At 41.7% G+C, this 21471-nt stretch overlaps 1 protein-coding gene across 1 annotated transcript in view; it reads left to right on the plus strand.

Moving 5' to 3' along the window:
- HMCN1 (hemicentin 1) overlaps positions 1-21471 on the plus strand; it is a 173309-nt gene that overhangs the window by 52492 nt on the left and 99346 nt on the right. The window contains exons 10-18 of the mRNA XM_058842962.1: positions 2361-2482; positions 6891-7166; positions 14342-14483; positions 14882-15009; positions 15683-15796; positions 16438-16596; positions 17251-17445; positions 18156-18254; positions 19710-19837. Of these exons, the coding sequence (XP_058698945.1) occupies positions 2361-2482; positions 6891-7166; positions 14342-14483; positions 14882-15009; positions 15683-15796; positions 16438-16596; positions 17251-17445; positions 18156-18254; positions 19710-19837 (1363 nt within the window). The remainder of the gene's footprint in view (positions 1-2360; positions 2483-6890; positions 7167-14341; positions 14484-14881; positions 15010-15682; positions 15797-16437; positions 16597-17250; positions 17446-18155; positions 18255-19709; positions 19838-21471) is intronic.

The raw sequence follows: 21471 nt of genomic DNA on the forward strand, positions 1-21471 counted from the left end.
TTCCTCTGCACTGAATGAGGTTTGTTTTGGTATCCAGATGTCTTTACTCAACTATTTTAATATTTATTTCAAAACCTAAATGGTTTACAAATTGAATATCATATTTCTGTTGTGACAGTTGTCTATGTGAAGATACCCTTAGAATAACTACAGGTTCAGGGTTCATGAAGAGAACAGACTTTGAAATTCAAATACTTTTTTTACTTTGGTTCCAGAGGTTCTACTATCAGCTGCAATAATAATTCCTAATTTTAAATAAGTACCATATGTTAGGAAGAAAAAACTTTTGTAAAATTGTAACAGCTTTGTCTTTCTACATTTCTGCATCCTATGGTAGTGTAGTAAGAAAATTGGATTTTGCAGTGCATTTTTGAGCAGCCTGATATAGGAGGTCAAGAGCAATAGTTGAGCACCTCATGTCAGTGGAAACTGAGCATGAAAGTATCTTTACAATCCATTCTGTATTGTAAACAGCAGATCCCACTAATCCTGCAGAGTTTAGAATCAGCAAAAATAAGACATTAAATTCTGATGAGAGGCAATTCATGTAGTTGATCAAAACAACAATCATGATAGTTAAAAAATTCACTCGTAATCAACTGATACTTGTGGTTGCTATTCAAATCTAGTAAACCATGCAGAATATGTCTCTCCAAACCATGTGCTAGGTAGTGAAATGATAGGTTTCATTTCTCCCTGTGAGCCACAGCCTTTGTCTGGTGAGTTCTCAGCTGGGTTTGGAGCAGCGTGGAGTGGGGTGTCCAGGAGGTGAGGTCCAGTACAACCCAAGCACCACTGTGCCCTCTGCAGTGACTGAGAAACCAGAGTTTGAATGTTTGTAGTTCCCCAGCTGCCCAGATAAACAGCCTAATTATCAGATTGCATCTACAGTACAATGAATTTGGTAGGTTATGGTGGTGCTGGAAGGTGCTGAGTTATCCCCTGACACATGCTGTGACTTGTGTGCAGTTACAGCTCTTCACCTAGTGCCCATGTGTGGAGCAGGTGCCCTGACATGTTAGTCCTTGCTGCCAGTGTTAGCCTGATTTTTTTTTTTTTAATTTTTCTTTAATAGTCCACCACAGGTTTGTTTTGCCAAACTGTTCTACCCCCTGGGCACATTTTCCTTTGTGCTTCTGTTCTCAGGGCTTCCACAATTGACATCTGGTGTGTAGCATGAGTCAGGAAGGAAGCAGAACATGATTGCCTAACCTCACTTTTAGCACACTTTCCATGAAATAGAGGAGTTTCTCACTCGTTATTTGGAAGAAACACCACCTTATTCTTTAGTGCTGGCAGTTGCTGCCATGTCCATGTGCCAGCATTGCACTGGGAAATGTCACAGATTTGAAGTATGATACATTAGGTTATCTAGAATAAGTGTAAAGTAAGAGGGAACAAATAGAAAGCTATTTAAGGTCACTGTACACTGTTTTCATTTGTGGCGTAGTTGGATTGTCTGTCCCATGGTGCTACAGCATTAAACCTCCATGCGTATTCCAAGTCTCTTATTCCTGCTGTATCCTTTAAGGGCTAATAAATCAATCTATTCAGACTAACAAAGGGGTCATTAAAGTAGTGTTTTCCTGTAATGTGGCAATGGCTTGCCAAAACTCTCCCAGATATTTTAGTGCTTATCAGTTTTGTTTATCTGCCATAGCAACAGGCCATGGGGAGCACTGGGACACTGCAGAACCACTGGTTTGCTCATTTATGTCATCCTCCATGTGTCTGTAGCACCAGGAGTTTATAAAATGTGGTTTTGAATTATGAGAAACTGAGAATGTTTGTTTTGAAGCACATGTAAGCAGCCTATGTAGCTACAATTTTACTCCCTTCTTGCTTTCACATTGTGTGTGATACCAACATGGTGTTAACGTCCAGCAGCCTTGGCTTTGCAGGGATCTAGAGAAAACCTGCAGTGGTTCTCTGGATTCATGTACCTTCGAGTTTGGGAAGCTCAGGTGGGAGGATGAGACCTTGTTGCCTTTGCTGGTAAAGAGGTGTGGGGTTGGTACCATGTACTGGCTCTGCACAGAAACTCTCTGGCTTCAAGGAATCTGTCTTCTCAGGTGGTAAATAAAACAGAGCACAAGCAGCTGAGGGAATGACAGCAAATACACTGCCTTTGGTATTGTGTGACAACTGCTGACTTGTTAAAGGTTTATTTTTTGATGTGCAAGTGACACATTCTGCAAAATCTTATGAGAAAGTATCATCCGTAAAGTGATACCAAATTTGATTCATCAGAGGGTCCGTCTTGCCTCTTAATGATTGTGAAACTCTCCTGTGTCTGCAAGCCAAGCTGGTGTAACTCTTGTTTCTTTGAGGGATTCAGTGAGTGCCCTTTTCTCCTGCAGAGAATCATCCAGCATGAGCTGGGACATTGCCCAGGTGTCCGTGTCCGACGAGGGCTTTTATGAGTGCTTGGCCACCAGCAGCGCGGGGATGGGACGTGCGCAGACATTCCTCGATGTGTCAGGTGTGTCCCAGCCACCCTTCTGGGTTGAATTTTTTGGCCTCAAACACTTAAGAAAAGCACACGAGGCTGATAAAATACATTCTCAGTTTTAAGTGTATTTTTAATTTCTGTGTTTTTTCCTCACCCATGTCTGTAAGTGAGCTGAGGTTTATTCAACGAACCTGTTTTAAATATCAAAGTTGGTTTGGTTTTAGTTCCTGCTATCATTTGGATTTGCAGAATAGATCTGACCTAGGGAATCCAAAACTTTTAAATCTCAGATTTCAATTGTTTTCATTTTTATTTCACTTTGTAGCAGTTATATGTTGGCTTGATTGTATGTATGTGTTATCTGATAGACAAAGAAGTACGAAGGTTGTGTTCAAATTTCTGCTTTCTTGCAGTACAAAATTCAGTAAATTGTTGGAAATCTCATCTATTACCTTGAATTCCTTAAAAGTGGTAATAAAGATGAGGAAGTAAAAATTGGGCTAATCACAAAGATAATTTTGAATAAACAGTAGGCTTATTTCTGTCTGTGAGTGGATGGATGAGACCCCTGCCCATACTATAGCAAAATTTGTCACTTAATTTTTCACAGTTGCAATGCAGCCAGAGTGAGAAGAAAAAATAATTTCTGGTTTGTAGCAAAGATCTGTATACATCTGTATATATCTATACAGCCTTGTGTTGGTGTTGATCAGATGTGAGTCTTGGAGCAAGTGAAAGCTGTTGCTGGTGAGCTTGAGAAACACTGGAGCAGTAATTTTCTGTGACAGGGAGGAATGGGAGAACTCAGAACAACATTTTCAACTCAGGGTTTCATTTAATGGCTTGAAATTAAACTTGTCTTGCCTCTTATCTCCTGCAGTAGCTATTACAGGTAAATTAACCTGGATTATGAGTCACAGAATCACAAAACAATTCAGGCTGGAGGGACCTTTGGAAGTTACCTAGTCCCATTCACTGTTCAAAGAAAATTAGCTTCCAAGCTTGATGATGTTTTCAAGGAACTTGTCGAGTCAGTCTTTGAATGTCCCTAAGAGTGGAGATTTCACAAGTTCAAGGGCAGCCTTCGGTGCTTAATTGCCCCCACTAGGAAAATATTTTGTATGTCTGGTCTGAATTTCTTCTGCTGCATGTCATGAACAAAGTATGAACAAAGACTCTCTTTTGTTTTCCTCTCCTCTGCCCTGAGAATACTCTAATTGTGTATGCCCTAAAACAACCCTCTCAGTAGCTGAAGAGTGTGGCTCCATAATCCTTCACCTTCCCTTTTCCAGGCAAAGATGTTCCTTTTATTGTACTATGAGCAAATTCAAAGAAACCAATGTGATAGCATTGGTTTTATGCAAGGCAAAGTTTGTGGAGAAATAGCCCTCTTGGACCAAGGGATGAATTTGATGAGAGGAACATCCTTTTTATTCACACAAAGTACTGAGTAGAATGTAACAGTAACATCTGTGCTTACCCAGGTCCTGGTTCTAGAGCACTAGTTTATATTTTAGCCACAAAAGTCCTTCAAACAGGATATTCCCAGATGCTTATTTCAAACTATGGCTTGGAGGGCAAGCAATTGTGGGCATAAAGATTCTCAGTCTGGGAGCTGCAACCATTCTCCTCATCAAAGAGAAACGTGAATGAGAATCCTGACCTTTTTCTTGTGATGTTGATAGCACTTGAAAGCCAACACTAATAAGGGGAAAAATTCCATATCCCCTCATTTACAAAGCACTAGAGATGGCCTGGAACTGAGTCACTGTATAAACATGACAATTTGTTCTGTTCAGAGCCCTACAGAGGATTAATGGCAGGGAGATGCTTTGAAATCCTTGTGTACAAATATTTGCAAGAAAATTACTTGAAATTTCTTCTTGAAGCAAAGTAAACAATATTTTCAAGTGTTCTTGGCTTACCCAGCTGACAGACAGTATATCACAGATAATCCATTCTGGCGACTGCTGTGTGAAAGGTATTGGAGCTGTGCCAATGTTTTCTCATTTCTCAGAAAGCAAACACTTGAGTTTGACATTTTTTTACTCCTATTAAATCTTAAAAATGTCAAATGGCTCATTAGCTTGTGCAGCTCCCTAACTGAAGGGCCAGTAAACTGCTGGGGGATGGCTGACTGTGGGCAGAGGCTGGGGTAGTCCAAAACTTGCGTTGTCCCACTGGATTGGCAGTCAGAAGATGGGGATTCCAGTCCTGTATTTGGCTTCATCTCTCTCTTTCCTGAGTTTAGGTAACATATTTGATGATAAGCCTGTGGAAAGCAATAGAAGATTTACTGTTCCTTCCAAACACCCCAAACCTAAAAGTACAGGGGAGAAACTCCATTCAGTAAGCAAGTGTAGCTTCCCCTGACTCTCCTCTGCATGGGTTCAAGTCTATGGGTTTGGCACTGGGGGCAATTGGGGTCCAGTCTCTGTAGGGAGAGAGAGTTGCACACTCAGCACACAGTGCTGTGGAGGGGTCCAGCTTGGAGCTTGTGAACTTCATCTGAGACCTGCCCAGGAGACCTTGAGGAGGAGGATTTATGGCTGGTTCTGAGCTTAGGAGTAACTTTAACCCTTAATAAATGCAGTTTTTTTTTAGATTTTTTTTTTTTTTTTTTAGTTCCCTGTTATCCTTGTTTTTTTAGGATAGTTGTATTTTAGGGTGTATTGATAAAGATTTGGTCTTGTTCTTACAGCTGTCTCATTTCTGAGACAAGCATCCCTCTCAGTGTTACTTATTGGAGTGGAATTTTCTTTGTTCAAGAACCAGTCTGGGGAGAACCAAATGGAATATGTGTGGTATTTTTAATGGGATTGCATGAAGTCATAAATAATTTATTTTCTTTCTTGAAATGTGTCCTTCTTGATCAGTAATATCTCAAGGAGGAGCAGAATGATTACTGCTATTTTAAGCATCTGTGGTTTCAAAGTTTAACTTCAGTAGAAAATTACTGCATCTGCTTTCTTCTGGGAGCATGATAGAACTGTACAGGTGGGTCAGGTAGAAAGCAGATAAAAAATACTGGGAGTTACAACATAAAATGTATACAAGAAAAGATAATGAAATTCCCAGAGATTTGAGTGGAAGTGAGAGTTGAGGGATGTTGTACATAGCTGTAGGAATTCCTCCTGCCTGGCTGCCAGAGCTCATCCCATGTACCCTGGGACACCTGGTGTGTGGCACTGCAGCACTGCCTGAGGTCACTGTGGGCTGCAAGAGCTGGGGCTGGGACCCCAGGTCCCCCAGGAGCCACTGGCATGGGGTTCCTAAAGCCCTGGTCTGACTCCAGCAGCTGGCACCCAGTCTACACACACCAGTCCCCCCGTAGCTGGTACTTAATATTAGTAGGGATACAGAGAAGGGATAGGAACTGAGGGGTACAGAAGGGATTTACTAGTGGGAGAGGACAAGCTGTGCTGGTCAGGCCAGGGCTGGGGCAGACAGGGCACTGCTTGGTGGTACTTTACAGGGGACAGGCCCCTTTTATGCCCCTTCCTGCCTATTCCTCCTTTTTCTCCTCTCTGATTCACTTCCCTGCATATTCCTTCATGATTTTGCCATCTGCCCCACACCCTAGCAGGAGCCTCAGGTTTGTGTCCTTACCAGCTACACAGTCTGGGCTGGCCCCTCTGTGCAGTGATGCAGGTAACTTTTGGTGCCCTTCAGTCAGCATGAGGAGGAGTGGCTGTTGGCATTGTGTCTGCTGTCTATCTGTCAGGGCTGTCTGCATACTGTGTTTATTGTCTCCCCTTTTCTTATCTTATTTCATGAGGTCCTTAAGAAAATCAGAGTGTGGATGCTTTCTCCAGCCACATTTTTGTATAGAATCCATTATGAAAAGAACTCACTAATGGTGTTAACTTGGTTCCATTGTTACTGCTGGAAGAATTTCCTACTAACGTATTTTTTTTCCATATACAACCTGTAAAACTCTACTGTGTAGCTCAAATGCCACCAGGTGGGGTCACACCTGGGCCAGAGATCAGACTTGGAGGCCTGTGGTGGTCCTGTCTCCCTCCTGTTGCTGTGACACTGGTCTCTTGTTGGCTGTGCTCAAAGAACACAGAGCTGCCTCTTCTCATACAGGATGTAATTTTTCATCCTAAGCATGTGATAGTTTGGATCTAGACCAGGTGTGTCTGTGTGATGTGAGCTCCTGGCAGGTAGCTCAGCATGAGAGAATAAGGCTGCAGCCCTGGGTTCTGTTCATGGCTTCAGAATGGGAGATGAAACCAAATACTAAAACAAAATTACTGAATAAGTCAATTAATGAAATTTAATATTTAACACCTAACCTATTAAATAAATAATTAAACATTAAAATATTACAATTTTTTTTTGTTCTGTAGTGTGCCTAAAGTTGTTTATCAAGAATGTACAAATGCTGCAAGGTTGCCGGATGTCTCTCACGCCTTTGCTGTCCTTCCTGCAGAGCCCCCGCCTGTGCTGCAGGTGCCTGCTAACCTGACAGTGGTTCCTGGGGCCGTGGCAGTGCTGAGCTGCCTGGTGCTGAGCGCGGGGCCCTACAACCTGACCTGGCAGCGGCTCGGGCGCGACGCGCGCCTGCAGGACCCGCTGCGGCTCCGGCTCCTGGCCAACCTGTCCTTGGAGGTGAGGCCAGCCCGGCTGTCAGACACAGGCAGCTACAGCTGCACTGCTGCCAACGAGGGTGGATCTGCCACGGCTTCTGTCTTCCTCACTGTGCAAGGTAACGGTGGGATACCGCGCCCGCAGCTCCATTGGAAGGGCTCGTGTTGGAACAGGCTGCCCACAACCTTGGACACACCCATCCCTGGAAGTGTCTAAGGCTGGACAGAGCTTGGAGCAACCTGGGATAGTGGAAGGTGTCTCTACCCATGGCAGGGGGTGGAATGAGAGGGGCTTTAATATCCCTTTCAACCCAAACTGTTGTGTGATTTAAAGAAAAATCAGTCAGAACTAAAAAAAGGCAGCATGAGTAAGACCAAACAAATCTAGGTCTGAGCTGTTGCTGTATACCATAGAACAAATTTAAAAGAAAAAAATAGTATAAATACAATAATTTGTATTGCAACAAATATTTTTAAAATTTTGAAGTACGGCAGGATTTTTGTTTTTTTTCTATTTGTCTTGATTGTGTCAAGACAAAGAACCTTTGTTCTTTGGTGCCTGTCTGTGGGTGAGGAGAGACAGAACTCAAAATCTTATAGAAAGAAAATTATTCTGTCACTTTTAGGTGATTCCAACAGATTTCTGTTTGTGATGCTGCTAGGCCATGTTCTGTCCAGAGGGGGTACCTTAATTAATTAATTCTTCTGCTCTAATTCTAGTAATTTGTTAGCTAATGGAAAGCTTAGAATTATTGAACAAAGAAGTTTTGAATGGAATAACTTGACCTAATGTGCTCCAAAACAGTTCAGAAGTGGAGGTGTGACACTTACTAAAGGGATGTTGTTTTTCCTATATTGGTTACCAAGGTAGAATTAGTAGGTGTGGGACCACTTGTGCAGGGCCTAGTACAAAATACAGCAGAATGAAGTGTGGTTTTTCAGTGTCTGTTTGAATTACCCACAGATTGCTACAGTAGCATTACAACTTAATTTCGAACTAACTTTAATTTCTCTAACCTAATTTTTTAGCAAAGCTGGAAGGAAAAAAGTAATGAAAAAACATCAACCCCCATGCATTTGGAAAACTTAGTTTTGAATTGTACAAAATTTTTCCATCAAGACATTCATTCAAATGATGCCAAAGGCATAAAGAGAAGTGCCTCTCTCCCTCGTTCACGTCTTCCTGGGATTTGGGTTTTCCTCCCTAATGTCTGTGTCTCAGCTGGGAGCTTTAATACACTGTCCAAATTGCTTCTGGTGTTTTTTTCTAGTAAAGCTAAAGGTATTTTACTGCTGCCACAACAAAATATTGAGTTTCAAATCACTTATCTATGTAGAATGATTGTATCAAATAGTTGAGTATTATATTTTGGCTGGTCCTGGTAGTGCTAAGAGCTTTCAAACGTGTGTGAGAGAACCCTCTTGGGCAGCTCAGACAGTCTTAGCTGAGAGTCTGAGTCAAGTTTTCTTCATTTTTTGTAAAGGATGCTTAGAACAGAATAAATACATAGGAAACACTAAGCTGCAGCTTAATTCAGCTTTCTGCAGTAGTGCCTGCCTCTTTTGTTTAGAAAATTAATCTACTGCCAGCCTTCCCAATGGCTCAGTGCAGGAGCTGAATGGTATCTGAAGGGTTTGCAAGGACTGCTATTTGTGATCATTTTAGTTTGCCTGGACAAAATGATTCCTGTGAACACACAGTTTGTGGTGATTGTGAATGCCTCATCCCTAATGGGCTACAACAAGTAGGACAGGTGAACAGTATTGAAGGTAAAGAAATACGGAGTGCCAAAGTGTATTGACAAATCACAGAAGCGTAGAGAGGACACACAGGTGGAATGCATGTAAGATGAGTATAAAAGATTGTACTGGAAAACAAAAAAGTGCTGATGCTTGAAGCCTTCTTTGGTGTCAGTCATACCTCCACTATCAGATTTCCATCAGATTTCTGAGGGTACTCAGTGTGTGATTGTCATGTACAATTTGCAGTGCTTGGTAGGGCCTGGAATCGTTTTCTAAAAACATTTTTTTATTTGGCAGCAAAGTGTAAAGCATGGCTAGATGTTAGAGCTACAGCTTTATGGGCTTGTCATTATTAATATGCCAAAGAGGGAAATTTGAAGTCTTGTTAATTGATGCAGATGGGTCCATGCTTTGTGTAGTTGTAAGTAATTCAGAATGTCAAATTAAATTCATCCTGTAACCCTTTATTATTGTTGGACCAGCTCCATGTAGATCTTTGAGTTTCAGATCATAAGAGAATAAACACTGCTTTCATCCCTGTTTTCTTTCTGGGGGGGAGTTAAGGCAGAGAACAAATGCTGGTGGCTCTAAAAATAACCCAGCATCTACTTTTCCTGCTGAAGGGGGTTGCTGTAAACTCTTGTTTTGAAAGTGTTTGGTTTGATGCTGCTGTTTCTGAAAGGGAATGTTCATGCGTCTCCTGTGCCAGCAGCTGTGCAAATACAGCTTGGAGTCTTCATGGGGCTGACTTTGTGCCCCAGTTGTGTGCTCTGTGCTCAGGAGAACACACTGTCCCCAGCCTCTCACTGCTCCTCATGACAGGGATGCAGGTAAGGCAGAACTTTGTGTGAAACTTGGGCCTCTCTGTAGGCTAGGGGTATTGCCCAGAGCAGTCTGAAAGGTCCTGGAATGCAGCTTGATAAATCCCAAGGGCTCTTGATGCCCATTGAGTGCTAGGACTAAAAAGCATGTGCCCAAATTTGGAGTTGTGAAGGAGTGGCTATGTAGTGTGAGTTGCTCAAGTCCTCCCATCAGATTTGTCTTGTATGGAAAGAAATGAATTTGTGAGGGGATTCCTTACTTTTTCAGGTGCCTATAGGAGTATATTGCATCTATGTGAGGCTGGAGATTGGCCAAGAGTGTGAAACATTGGTGATTCTATGCATTTTTCAGTATGTTTCTCACTGGTGACTGAAACTCCATGAACACTTAAACCTTTTCTTTCTGGTTTTGTTACAGCCTGGTAGCTGAAATATGAGTTTGGTATTTGCATATTTTTTAGGCTCAATTAATGTAGCGTATAGTGGAAGCTTGATGTTTTGTTTGTGGTGTTTTCACATATATATTTCAGTAATAATGATTGAGGGGGGAAATGTAGGAATTTGGGCCCTTTTTAAAAAATTGAAACAGTGTGCATGGTGGTACATCAATTTGTGGTGTCTTTTGCTTCCTTCCCCTTGAAGAATTTCAATGACACAATTAATCCTCAGAAATTTGGGTGTTGCTAAATATGATTTTATGGTAATCTTGGATTTTCGTGTGTTCTGGTGTAGAAGCAGACAAGGAAGGGATTATCTTGGTTATTGCAACTTTCTTTTCCCCATACAACACAGCTGTGTAATGGGGGAAGACCTTGGCGCTTTTTTTATATTGGATTAGTAGGGATGTTTTGAGTTAGTAATCTGGGCACGGGATGAATTCCAACATTGAGTTAACAAGCAGTGGAATGAGCATCCTGCTCAGGTGCATCTTCTTATCTGAATGTATAGATGGAATAAAATCATAGATGCTTTAGTTACTGTTCTGTCTACACCATGGTGGGTTTCCTTCACTGTGCTGTTCAAAAATGTTCAAGTGCCTGTCTGGTATCACCATCATTAGCTGAAAGGCACTGTCAACACCTGCTTGTTAAACAACACAGTGTCCAGTCATACCTACATGAAATAAACAGATTTATTATGTATTCCACCTGCCCACATGAGAAATCAAGTGTCTGTTTGCCCTTGGGCATTGAGGAATTGTCATTGCTGTAGTAAGAGTTGTGCAAGTGCTGTTTGGCCAAGCACAAGGAGTGACAGGATTGCTGTCCTGCTCTCTGAACAGTTGCCTTAGATGTGCAGTGGGGGAAAGTGGGTCCCTGTGCTGCCTGGGGGGCATTCACCTGGGGGACTGCTGGGGGCATTTCCCAGTGCCCAGAACTTGAATACAGCTGAAAATAAAAAAACAGCCCAGGAGACAGCATGTGTGACTTGGCTCAACAAAGCAACACTGATGCTCAAGTACATCCCAGGCAGGAGCAGAAACTTGGTCTGGATGAACACAGTGGGGCTTTCAGCATGAATGTACTAATATCTGGAAGAATTCCGGGGAAGAGATTGCCCAGATGGATGAAAGAATTACCTTCTTGGCATAACTCTGAATTTTTTCTGCTCTTTTCTCTGAAAAGATACAATACAGGAATAAATATCCTGGTCTTTCAGATCTCTCTCTAACTGATGGTGGGAATATTGTTTATTTAGGTTTGTGGATACACACTGTGATAATGGGCAGAAAGGAACTGGTTATACTGTTCTGCAATCTTTAAATGCTGTGAAAATGGGGAAGGGAATAAAACTGAAGTATTACTGCTTCAGTTGCTTTTTCAAATTTAAAGTTAGTTAAATGCAAGGTGTCTGTGCTAAAGAATGAAACGCAGTTTAGGGCCTTCTGTACTTCTCTCTAGGCTCTTCTTTGGAGCTATCTGAGGCTTGGAGGAGCCTGGTCTAGTGGAAGGTATCCCTGCACATGGCAGGGGATAGAGTAAATAATCTTTAAGGTCCCTTCCAACTCAAACCATTCTGTGATTCTGTTTCTTTACTTGTAACATGTGGGTGCCCCTCAGCAGACTACCAGGACACGGAATGCTAGAGGACAGCTCACCCTGAACCTTGGTGGGGATGACAAGGGATTGGGAAGGGGATCACTGAGAATTTGGTAGCTAAGTAAGGCAACTGGCAAGTGAATAGGGCAAGATCATGTGTGAAGATGATACTACTTTTTAATTGGGTTCACTTAGTTGATGCCAGAAAAGCAGATGAATGTGACTGGCTGATTGATGCTGATGGCTTCTTTTTGTTTATCCCTCTTGAATGTTTCGATCTGTCTTTATGCTGTACAACTTGGGTCTCAGCTTGATGTCCAAACATTTTCACAGCTTTTCTGTTTATGTGCAACTTTTCTTCTGCGCATCTTTAATTTGGCTTGTGAATAAAAGCATAACACTGAATTCAATATTAATTAATAGAATCCTAGTATGGGCCATAAAGCCCATTTCATTCCATGGGCAGGGACACCTTCCACTATCTCAGGCTGCCCCAAACCCCATCCAGTCTGGCCTTGGACACTTCCAGGGATCCAGGGGCAGCCACAGTTTCTCTGGGCACCCTGTGCCAGGGCCTCCCCACCCTCACAGGGGACAATTCTTTCCCAGTATCCCATCTGACCCTGCTCTCTGGCAGTGGGAAGCCATTCCCTGTGTCCTGTCTCTCCAGACCTTTGTCCCAGGTCACTCTCCAGCTCTCCTGGAGTCCCTTTAGTCACTGGAAGGGCTTGAGATCTCCCCTGGAGCCTTCTCTTCTCCTGGTGAACACCCCCAGCTCTCCCAGCCTGGGTCCAGAGCAGAGGGGCTCCAGTCCTGGTAGCATCTTTGTGGCCTCCTCTGGACTCACTCCATCAGCTCCGTGTCCTTCTGATTTTGGAGACCAAGAGCTGGAGGCAACTCTGCAGGTGGGGTTTCTTGAGAAGCTTTAGACATGATCTGTGTTGTTCAAAAGGTTTAATTGTACAGCTTTGAATGAGATGGGCACTGTAAGGAGCTTGTGCTTCTCCTTTCATCTTCAAATCTTCACCTCTGAGATACAGAGAACAAAGCAAAGGAAATTAAATGGACCTGACATATGAGAAAGCCCCTCTGTGTGCCTGCCTGGTCCCTGGCATTTGGGCAAGAAAATAACATTGTTAATTGGTGGCAAATGGGTTAGGATTCCTTTTAGTCTCACTCATTTTAGTCAGTATCTTGATTATTACAGCTGTGTATATTGACTTTTTTCTAATAATTACAAATACAGTACAAGTTAAAATTTCTTTTGTCTTTGCTCACCTAATATCATGTGAAAATACTGGCATAGACAATAGTGTGTTGCCAAAGCATGATGTGTCATTGCCATCAGAGCCAGTTTCCTAATCCCAACAGGAGAGGTGACCTTCCTGTGACCAGAGCATGCACAATACCCCCAGCATCTCTTGGCAGGGTTTCAAACCAAATAAAAATAGCTGAGCCAGCTGTGCACATCTTGATTCACTTGGGGACAGTTCCGTGCAGCCATTTCTGGCCCCTTCCTGCCCACTTGTGCTGTGTGCTGGCTCTTACACTCGCTGCTCCTTAGCCACCACTGAAATGTGTCAAGTGTCACCTAGGCCAGTGGGGTGGGGTAATTTCTGCTGGAGCTTAGAAAGAGGGGCTGTGCAGAGCAGCCCTAGATGTGAGGTACCTCTGAGTTACAGGTGTTCAGTCTCTTGGACTTCCATGAAAAGAAGAGTTGGGCTTTGGCTTTTGTCTGATAGTTTGTCCAGGAATTCATATCAATAGAGAGTGGTGAGCAAAGCCTGAAACCTGAAGATTGGTACTACTTATTTTGTAGCAGCTAGTTTCATGTCTCAACTAACTTTTTGTCCATGGGTGTGAATCTTCTTGCCACTGTAAGACAAAGCCAGACACACCATAGAAAGTGTCTGTTGCCCAAGTGAACTGCTTTGCTGATAATTTTTTACTGAGGAAATCTAAGGATTATGCAATCACGGAATGGTTTGTGCTGGAAACACCTTAAAGCCCATTCAGTGCCACCCTCTGCCCTGGGCAGGGACACTTTCCACTATCCCAGGTTGCTCCAAGGTCTGTCCAAGCTGGCCTTGGACACTTCCAGGGATGGGGAGTCCACAGCCTTTCTGAGTTAAAAATGAATGAATTCTATTGAGTTCGCAAATTGTTTTACTAGTGAAAACACCCTGAAATCCATAACATCCTTTACAATTGTTAACACTGGAGGTCCACTTCCACTTGTGCATCTGCACATATATTGTGGCATTCATTCTTATCCCTCAGGTTACATTCTGACAATTGACCCAGCTGAAGGTTTGTGGGCTTTAGTGTCCAGTAGTCTGAATAAATTTCATAGAATCACAGAATTGTGTGTGTTCAAAGGGACCTTAAAGCTCATTTTGTTCTGACCCCTGCCATGGGCAGGGACACATTGCTTATTGTCTGGTGTTTGTCAAAATTAGCTCTGTTGCTGCTTTTTAAACTCCCATCTCAGGAAGGCCAATACCTGAATTCTGACCTAATACCTCTTACAAGGGTGGTTTGGTCTGAGACTTTGACAATGCCAGTGGAAGCAAGTGTACTCTGACCTTCATTGGGTTGCTTACTCACCATGGAGCTATTTGAAAATGGGAATGAAGTCCTGTGTTTTTTAACAAGATGTTTTAAATTGCTGTTTTTCATTTCTTTTGGTAGAACCACCAAGGGTTGTAATTTCACCCAAGAACCAGACTTTTACGGAAGGTTCTGAAGTGTCCATCAGGTGTTCTGCCACAGGCTACCCAAAGCCAACAGTTGTGTGGACACTCAACGATATGTTTATCATTGGCTCCAGCAGGTGGGACTTGAGAAGTTGTCTCCATTTATTTTAATATCATATGTGAGAATGAAGGTTTGAGTAATGCCAAAATATTCCACTACTTCAACAGAAGTCTGTGAGTTTTGGAAATAGCACCTCAATCTTTACTTCGATTACTCTTTAATTACAATTACTTCATCTCTAACAGAGAAACACTTCAGTTCTCTTCTCCTGTTTTTTTTTTACAAGATTAATTTATGTACTTTTCACAAAATGTAGTGCTAGATACAGTACTAATAATAGTGTTTATAATGAAGAAAAAGAACTCCAAAACACCTATTTTTAGACCATCTGCTCATGTTGCTGTGTCTGCTTGGAGTGTGGATATAACCATTATTCTTTCTAATAATTTTGCTTGGTCCCCTGTGTGTTCCCAGGTACAGAATGACCCCAGAAGGTACCTTAATCATAAGAAAGGCAGTTCCTGGAGATGCAGGTATTTATGGTTGTTTGGCAAGTAACTCAGCTGGGACAGAGACACAGACATCCACCCTCACATACATTGGTAAGTGAGAAACACAGTGTAGTAAAATTTAAAAAAACAAACTAATTGTCATCAGGGAGGAGGAATTGTTAAAATTAGTAGAACCCTGTAGAACATGCTGGTAGAAATTTCAAAAACCTCAGAAGACATGTTGAACAGCTCACAAATGTCCCTTTTGTTTTCTGTTCAAACCTAAGTAATATTGTTAGGTAGTATTTGGAGCTTGATGCTCTTTCTAAAAAGAAAGCTTTTTAGGTTAAAAAAATCCCAAGAGTAGGGGTTTTCTATGGGATGGACTGGGAAACCTGAGAGAGTCTTTGGAAAAGAAATCATGTTTCCGTATCAAAATACTGTGTTAAAATATTGATAGCAGAGTATTAAACTGTTCTATGACCAACATCTGGCTGGAGGAGGAGAATGACTCTTCATGTTTGTACTTTCTGCATGCTGAAACTTTTCTGATTTTTTTCCTTATATTTCCTGTACAGTCTGCATATGATTCAAGTGCTCTGGACCAGACTTTACTTTTCCTTGTTTCCCTGTGTTTATCTTTCACTTTTAAGTCTGTTTGACTCTTAATGCAAACATTCTTCCATATAACAAGAGAAAATTAGAGTCTTTCATGGTTTATGTCTTAAAAATTACCTATACTTTGGGTGAAGAGCTAATTTTTTCCTGTCTTGTTTCTTTTTAGAGGGCCCAACATTGACTGTAGTTCAGAGTGAAATTCTGGTTGGTCTTGGAGACACGACTGTTATGGAGTGTAAAACAACTGGAATCCCACCCCCCCAAGTGAAATGGTTTAAAGGTGTGCTCCTTGCTTGGTGACAGAGTCATTTATTTAGCAGCAATATTTAGAAACAGTGATCTGGAAGTGACTGAATTTCTGTAAAGACCGTTATGTTGTATTCAACCAGTGACAGACCTGTGAAATTCTTTAAATCTAGAAGAAATGGCATTGACCTTTAGCACATACATTCCTGCTTCTATTTAAATATGGTGAATTTGCACACTGTAGCATAGTTAATAATAGTAAAACAAATCTGAGCCTCTGCCTGCTTAAGTAAGGTTCATTTTTTCAGAAAATATTTAGCTTTATGCTACAAAAATCACAAAATATTTTTCTGTAGCCTTTATTGTTCTGTTTTTGTGTAGCCTCTAATTAGGGAAGGAGAAATACAGCCTGACACACTGTCCTAGTGCTGATCTCTGCCCAGAGGTACTTGGGTTTGTGTTTGCCTTGTGGAACCAGTAAATAAAAAAGGATGTATTTAATGTAGTAATAAACTTTTCCTCTCAGTTGAGTGGGAGTCAGAGTTCTCATCTGCTGAATTCCTACAGCTGTGTTATGAACTAACTCAAACTTGAACATTGTTTTATTGGGATAATTTTGATAAATATAGGTATATATTTCATATCAACATATTGCCTTTTTCTATCTGGACTTAGGTGACTTAGAGTTGAGGGCATCAGCATTTCTCATTATTGATATTCACCGGGGTCTTTTGAAGATCCAGGAAACACAAGACCTGGATGCTGGTGACTACACGTGTGTGGCCACTAACGAGGCAGGGAGGGCTGCTGGCAAGATAACTCTGGAAGTTGGCTGTAAGTAGTTAAAGCTGCATGGGGCACATTCAGACTGCAGAGTTTCTGTACTGGTCCTGGAGTGGTGCCTTGGCTCCCCAAACCTTTCTGACAGATCTCTGTGTGTGCTGGGAACACCTTCTGGTGGTGTTTGCTAAGCAGTTTTCTTGTCCCATTTGGACTCCAGCTTGGAATCACAGAATGGTTTGCATTGGAAGGGACCTTAAAGCCCATCTGTTTCCAGCCTGGTCTTTCTTCTTTTGTGAAGCAGAAAAGCTATGGGGAGAAAGAGAGGCACAGGAGGAGGAAGCTGTTCAAACCTCAACCTTACAAAATTTTCAGATAGAGAATTAATTATACAAACTGGAGTTACTCTGTGAGATTATTGTAATTTAGCCCTTCCTCTCTTCATTTCCTAATTCTTTCCATCTGCCTGTGGTCTGACACATTGCATCCTGTTAAATGTTCCTGTCTGGCACGTCTGCTTTCTGAATGAATGACACTGTTTGCAGAAGACAAGGGATTTAGCAACACTGATACTTAAGGTGCTTCTAGAGTTGGGAATGTTAGAAGAAAACCTGTGCACAGTGGGACGTAAATTGAGATCACTGGTGGTGTTAGAGAATGGGATTGTTGTGTTACCATGCTCACTTTCTGCATGTGCTCTGTCCCCAGCTCCCCCCGTTTTCACACAGGAGCCAGGTGATGAATCCGCAGATCTGGGCTCCAATGTGACGCTCCTGTGCTACGTGCAGGGCTACCCTGAGCCCAGGGTCACGTGGAGGAGGCTGGATGGGGCTCCCCTCTTCTCCCGGCCCTTCACACTCAGCTCCAGCAGCCAGCTCAGGACAGGCGCACTGGCCATCCAGAGTAGGTAGACTCAACCTTAGAAGAGCACAATTCCACGAGGAATTAAGACATTTGCAAAGCATTTAAGTTGCTACATGACTTTATTAAATTAACTATGTAAAAAACCTGATTTTTATCACAGATTGTATTTGTGATGCTGACATTATTGCTATTTGACATGCAGTTCATTTTGCTGGGAGCTTGTGAATTCAGTTGTGTTTGGTCATTGGCTTCACTCTTTGTGGAAATTGGTATATCTTCGTTAAAATAAATGTGGGCTATGGTCTCTGATCCTGAGAAGCCACGGATTTTCTTTTTTGGTGGGGTTTGTTTTGTTTTGTTGGGCATTTTTGTGGGTGGGGGTTTTTTTGTTTGTTTTGGTTTGGTTTTTTTTTGTAGAAAATTGGTTCTAAACTCTGTTTTAAATCTGTCCTAATTTGGGTAATAATCAAAAACTTTGCAAGTGGCTTTGTGATTTTGATTATTTTTGAGCATTTCAGTCACTCCTATGCTAAGTAATATTAATCTGTTTTCTTAATTAGCATTTAATTCCTTTCTATATTTTCATTGCTTCTGTTCTTGGTGACTGATGGAAAGAATGCTTGGTTTGGAACTGAGTGTTTGAAGGTGGGAGAGACAAGGACATGGTGTCCATGTGTGGGGTGGGGTGGGCAGACTGTTCATTCTGCATCATTTCAGGTGCTGCAATCAGCTCTTTTTTCCCCCTGTAGATCTGTGGGTCAGTGATGAAGGGACTTATATCTGTGAAGCTGAGAACCAGTTTGGAAGGATTCAGTCCCGGCCAGCCACAGTCACAGTGACAGGACTGGGTAAGAGCAGTGCATGGCAGTGGGAGCTGCTGGTGTTCAGGCAGCAAACAGGATGCCTGGGGGTTATGTCCATATATCCTGACCTATCTGTGTGCTGCATTTATGTGTCATCCATACAAACTGAATTAGAAAACATTTACATGGAATATTGTAATTGAGTTCAGTGGATTTAGTTTCTTAGGATATTTTTTTGACTGGTTCACTAACTGGAATTAGTTTCACCTGCACTTTTAGTTTGGACCTTAAAGAAGTGATTTATCCTATGTGTTTTTTTTCTTATTCCTGAGTAAATTTATTGAGGAATGAAAAATCTGAAAAATCACCATAATGATGAATGCTAGAAAAATCTGAAAAATCACCATAATGATGAATGCTAATGATGGAGTTCGTGCCATTTAATTAATCTAAAAAAACAAAGAAAAAATCCAGCAATGAACATGGTTGGGTCAGTGTTGAGATAGGTGGGAAGGAATCTTGGTGATCCAAGAAGACAATAAATGTCTTGCCTTGACCACAGAATCCCACAATGGTTTGGACTGGAAGGGACCTTAAAGCCCATCCAGTGCTACCCCCTGCCATGGGCAGGGAAACCTTCCACTATCCCAGGTTGCTCCAAGCCCCATCCAGTCTGGCCATGGACACTTCCAGGGATCCAGGGATAGCTGCAGCTTCTCTGGGCACCCTGTGCCAGGGCCTCACCAACCCTCACAGGGAACAATTCCTTCCTAATATCCCATACAATCATACTCTCTTTCACATATCCATGCTGTTAGAGGCTTGGTTGTTATCTCAGTTTGATATCTGGCAATAAAAAGAAGAATAATGCAATGGAATGTGTACATTTGTATGAGGATAAGAACAGAGTCTCTCTGCCATCAAAGAAACCATTTGTTAACTTCAAACTTATTGCAAGAGCCATTAATGCTGGTAGTATTTGATAGACATGGTTTTCACCTGTTTAAAAGTATTATTTAATCCCCAGTACTTAATTTAATTTCTCAGCTATGTGCCCAGGCATGTTTGCCATTGGCTTTTCACAGACAGTGCAGATTTTCTGCTAGGCTGTGACCTCTCTTCTTATCCTTCACAAATTTATGCCCATTGATAATTACAACTTAACCTTTGGCCTCCCCAAACTCACTACTTCTGTTCTTCGGTATTTTGCCCAAGTAAAGAAAAATAAATCAACTTGGTGCCAGGGGAACATGAATTCCCAGGGAAACCTTTGATTGGATCCAGTTGCAGTTCAACAGATTATTCCATTTTCTGCCATTCCTTAGGCTAAGAATCAGTGTTTTTGTATTTCTCCAGCTTCCTATCACTTCTGTGCTACCCCACCCCTACATTTCTTTCTCTTTTTTTCATGTCTTCAATTTAATACTTATTTAATTTAGTACTTTACATGAATATATAAAAATTCCTAGTAATTTCTTCTCGTTCTTCCTTTTGTTCAAGTCACTCCTCTGATTGGAGCAAGCCCGGCCACAGCCAATGTCATTGAGGGCCAGCAGCTCACTTTGCCTTGTGTTCTGCTTGCTGGGAACCCCATTCCAGAGAGGAGATGGATTAAAAACAATGTGGTGGTAAGATTACTTTGTTTCCTGTGAGATTTATTGGCAGAGGAAAGCTACAACTGACATCTCAAGGCATGATAACAGCTTGGTTTAATTTACCAAAGTTACTGTGATCACTGCCCATGCCAGGGAATTTCTGACCCTGAAGTACAGATGAGGGAATGGGAGATGGCAGTGAGGGATGTGGAGGTCTAGAAAAGAACTTGGAACCAAAGTATTTGTGAATTATCCTTTTATCTTCTATTTTGCTTATTTTCAAACGAGTTTTATGCATTTTTGTAGCTCATGAACTTCAGCCTTGGGCTCTGAATATAGAAATGCTAGTGGAATATACCTACTAGAATGTCAGAAGTGGGTTTTTTAAAATAAAGGTACCAGAAAATTTCTGTAGATTTAGGATGTTGTAATGTCTTGAGTTTTCCTGTTGCTGATGTGCTGAGGTAAGTAACAGTATCCCTGTTCCATATTCTCCTTTCCTGGTGGTGCTCTACTCAGAGCATGAATTAGTGTGGTTTTTTTCCCACTTGGGAGCATACCATTTATAACATACCAGTTTATACTTCCTGGAGACACAACTTTATGGTCCCTTCCACTCCAAACCACTCAAAAGTTTTAGAAAGGTGCTGTAAACACCACACTTAGGTTGGTTTTGTGAATGGAACTTCAGTTCTTTTATACTAAAATGACTTACCCTATGAAGCTGCTTTTTATCTTTGTTGCTAATTTCTCCCTAAAACCCTTTCTGCACAACTGGAATTAAAATACTGTAGCAAAATGCCTAATTCATTGTCACAAAGCAGAACCTCATACTACCTGACCCCTGTTCAGGTTTTCTGCTCAGTTAGTCTCTGGGAATCACTGGCTTTTTCTTAGGCTGTGCAAGGAGCACAGGCTGTAAGCTCTGTGAGAAATACTGGCAGGATCCTCCTTGTTGAGTTGCTAATTCCTTTCTCTAGTAGTGCTGGTTTCCTGGCATTGTAAACTGCTGGGAAAAGCTGTGCTCCAAGGAAAGTGTTGGAGCAAGTTATATTTAGAGAGGAATTCAGCTGCTTCTGAGTGTGACTGGAACAGATTTTCTTTCTAACAACGCTTTATGAGGGAGGACTGTGCTGCCAAGTTCAGGGTGTTTGATGTTGCTGTAGGATATATAACTCTTCAAGGGTTACTCCTTGGTGAAAGTTACAATTCTCTTTCACAATGGTTTGCTTCAGAGCTGATGTGTTTGATGGTTATGGAAGTTAGAAGGCTTTGATAACTGTAAAGGAAAATAGTCTGCTTGTGGAAGAAGAACAAGTCATTGTACTTATCAATTACTGGAATAACCAGTAAAAATACAGTGAAATAATTGAGCTGAATTTGGCTTTGCTTCATTAAAAGCAGGAGTGGCAACACAGGATGTGCTGTGGCAGAACAGAGTGGCTCTTGCAGTTCTTACTCTCACTCCAGCAGTAAACACGAGGTGCTACTGAAACTCTCAAGAAAAATTACATTTGTATGAAAGATGGAAAGTAGGAAAAGCTCTAGTAAAACTCTCCAGGAACACATAATTTTTAACAATATGACATAGTCAAGTGAAGCCACACTGCATCCCAAAGTGAGCATTGTCAAGGAGTGTTTTCCCAGTGAACAGTTCCGTCTCTCCT

This window comes from Poecile atricapillus, chromosome 7 (genome assembly GCF_030490865.1).
Source record: "Poecile atricapillus isolate bPoeAtr1 chromosome 7, bPoeAtr1.hap1, whole genome shotgun sequence".
Classification (NCBI taxonomy): domain Eukaryota; kingdom Metazoa; phylum Chordata; class Aves; order Passeriformes; family Paridae; genus Poecile; species Poecile atricapillus.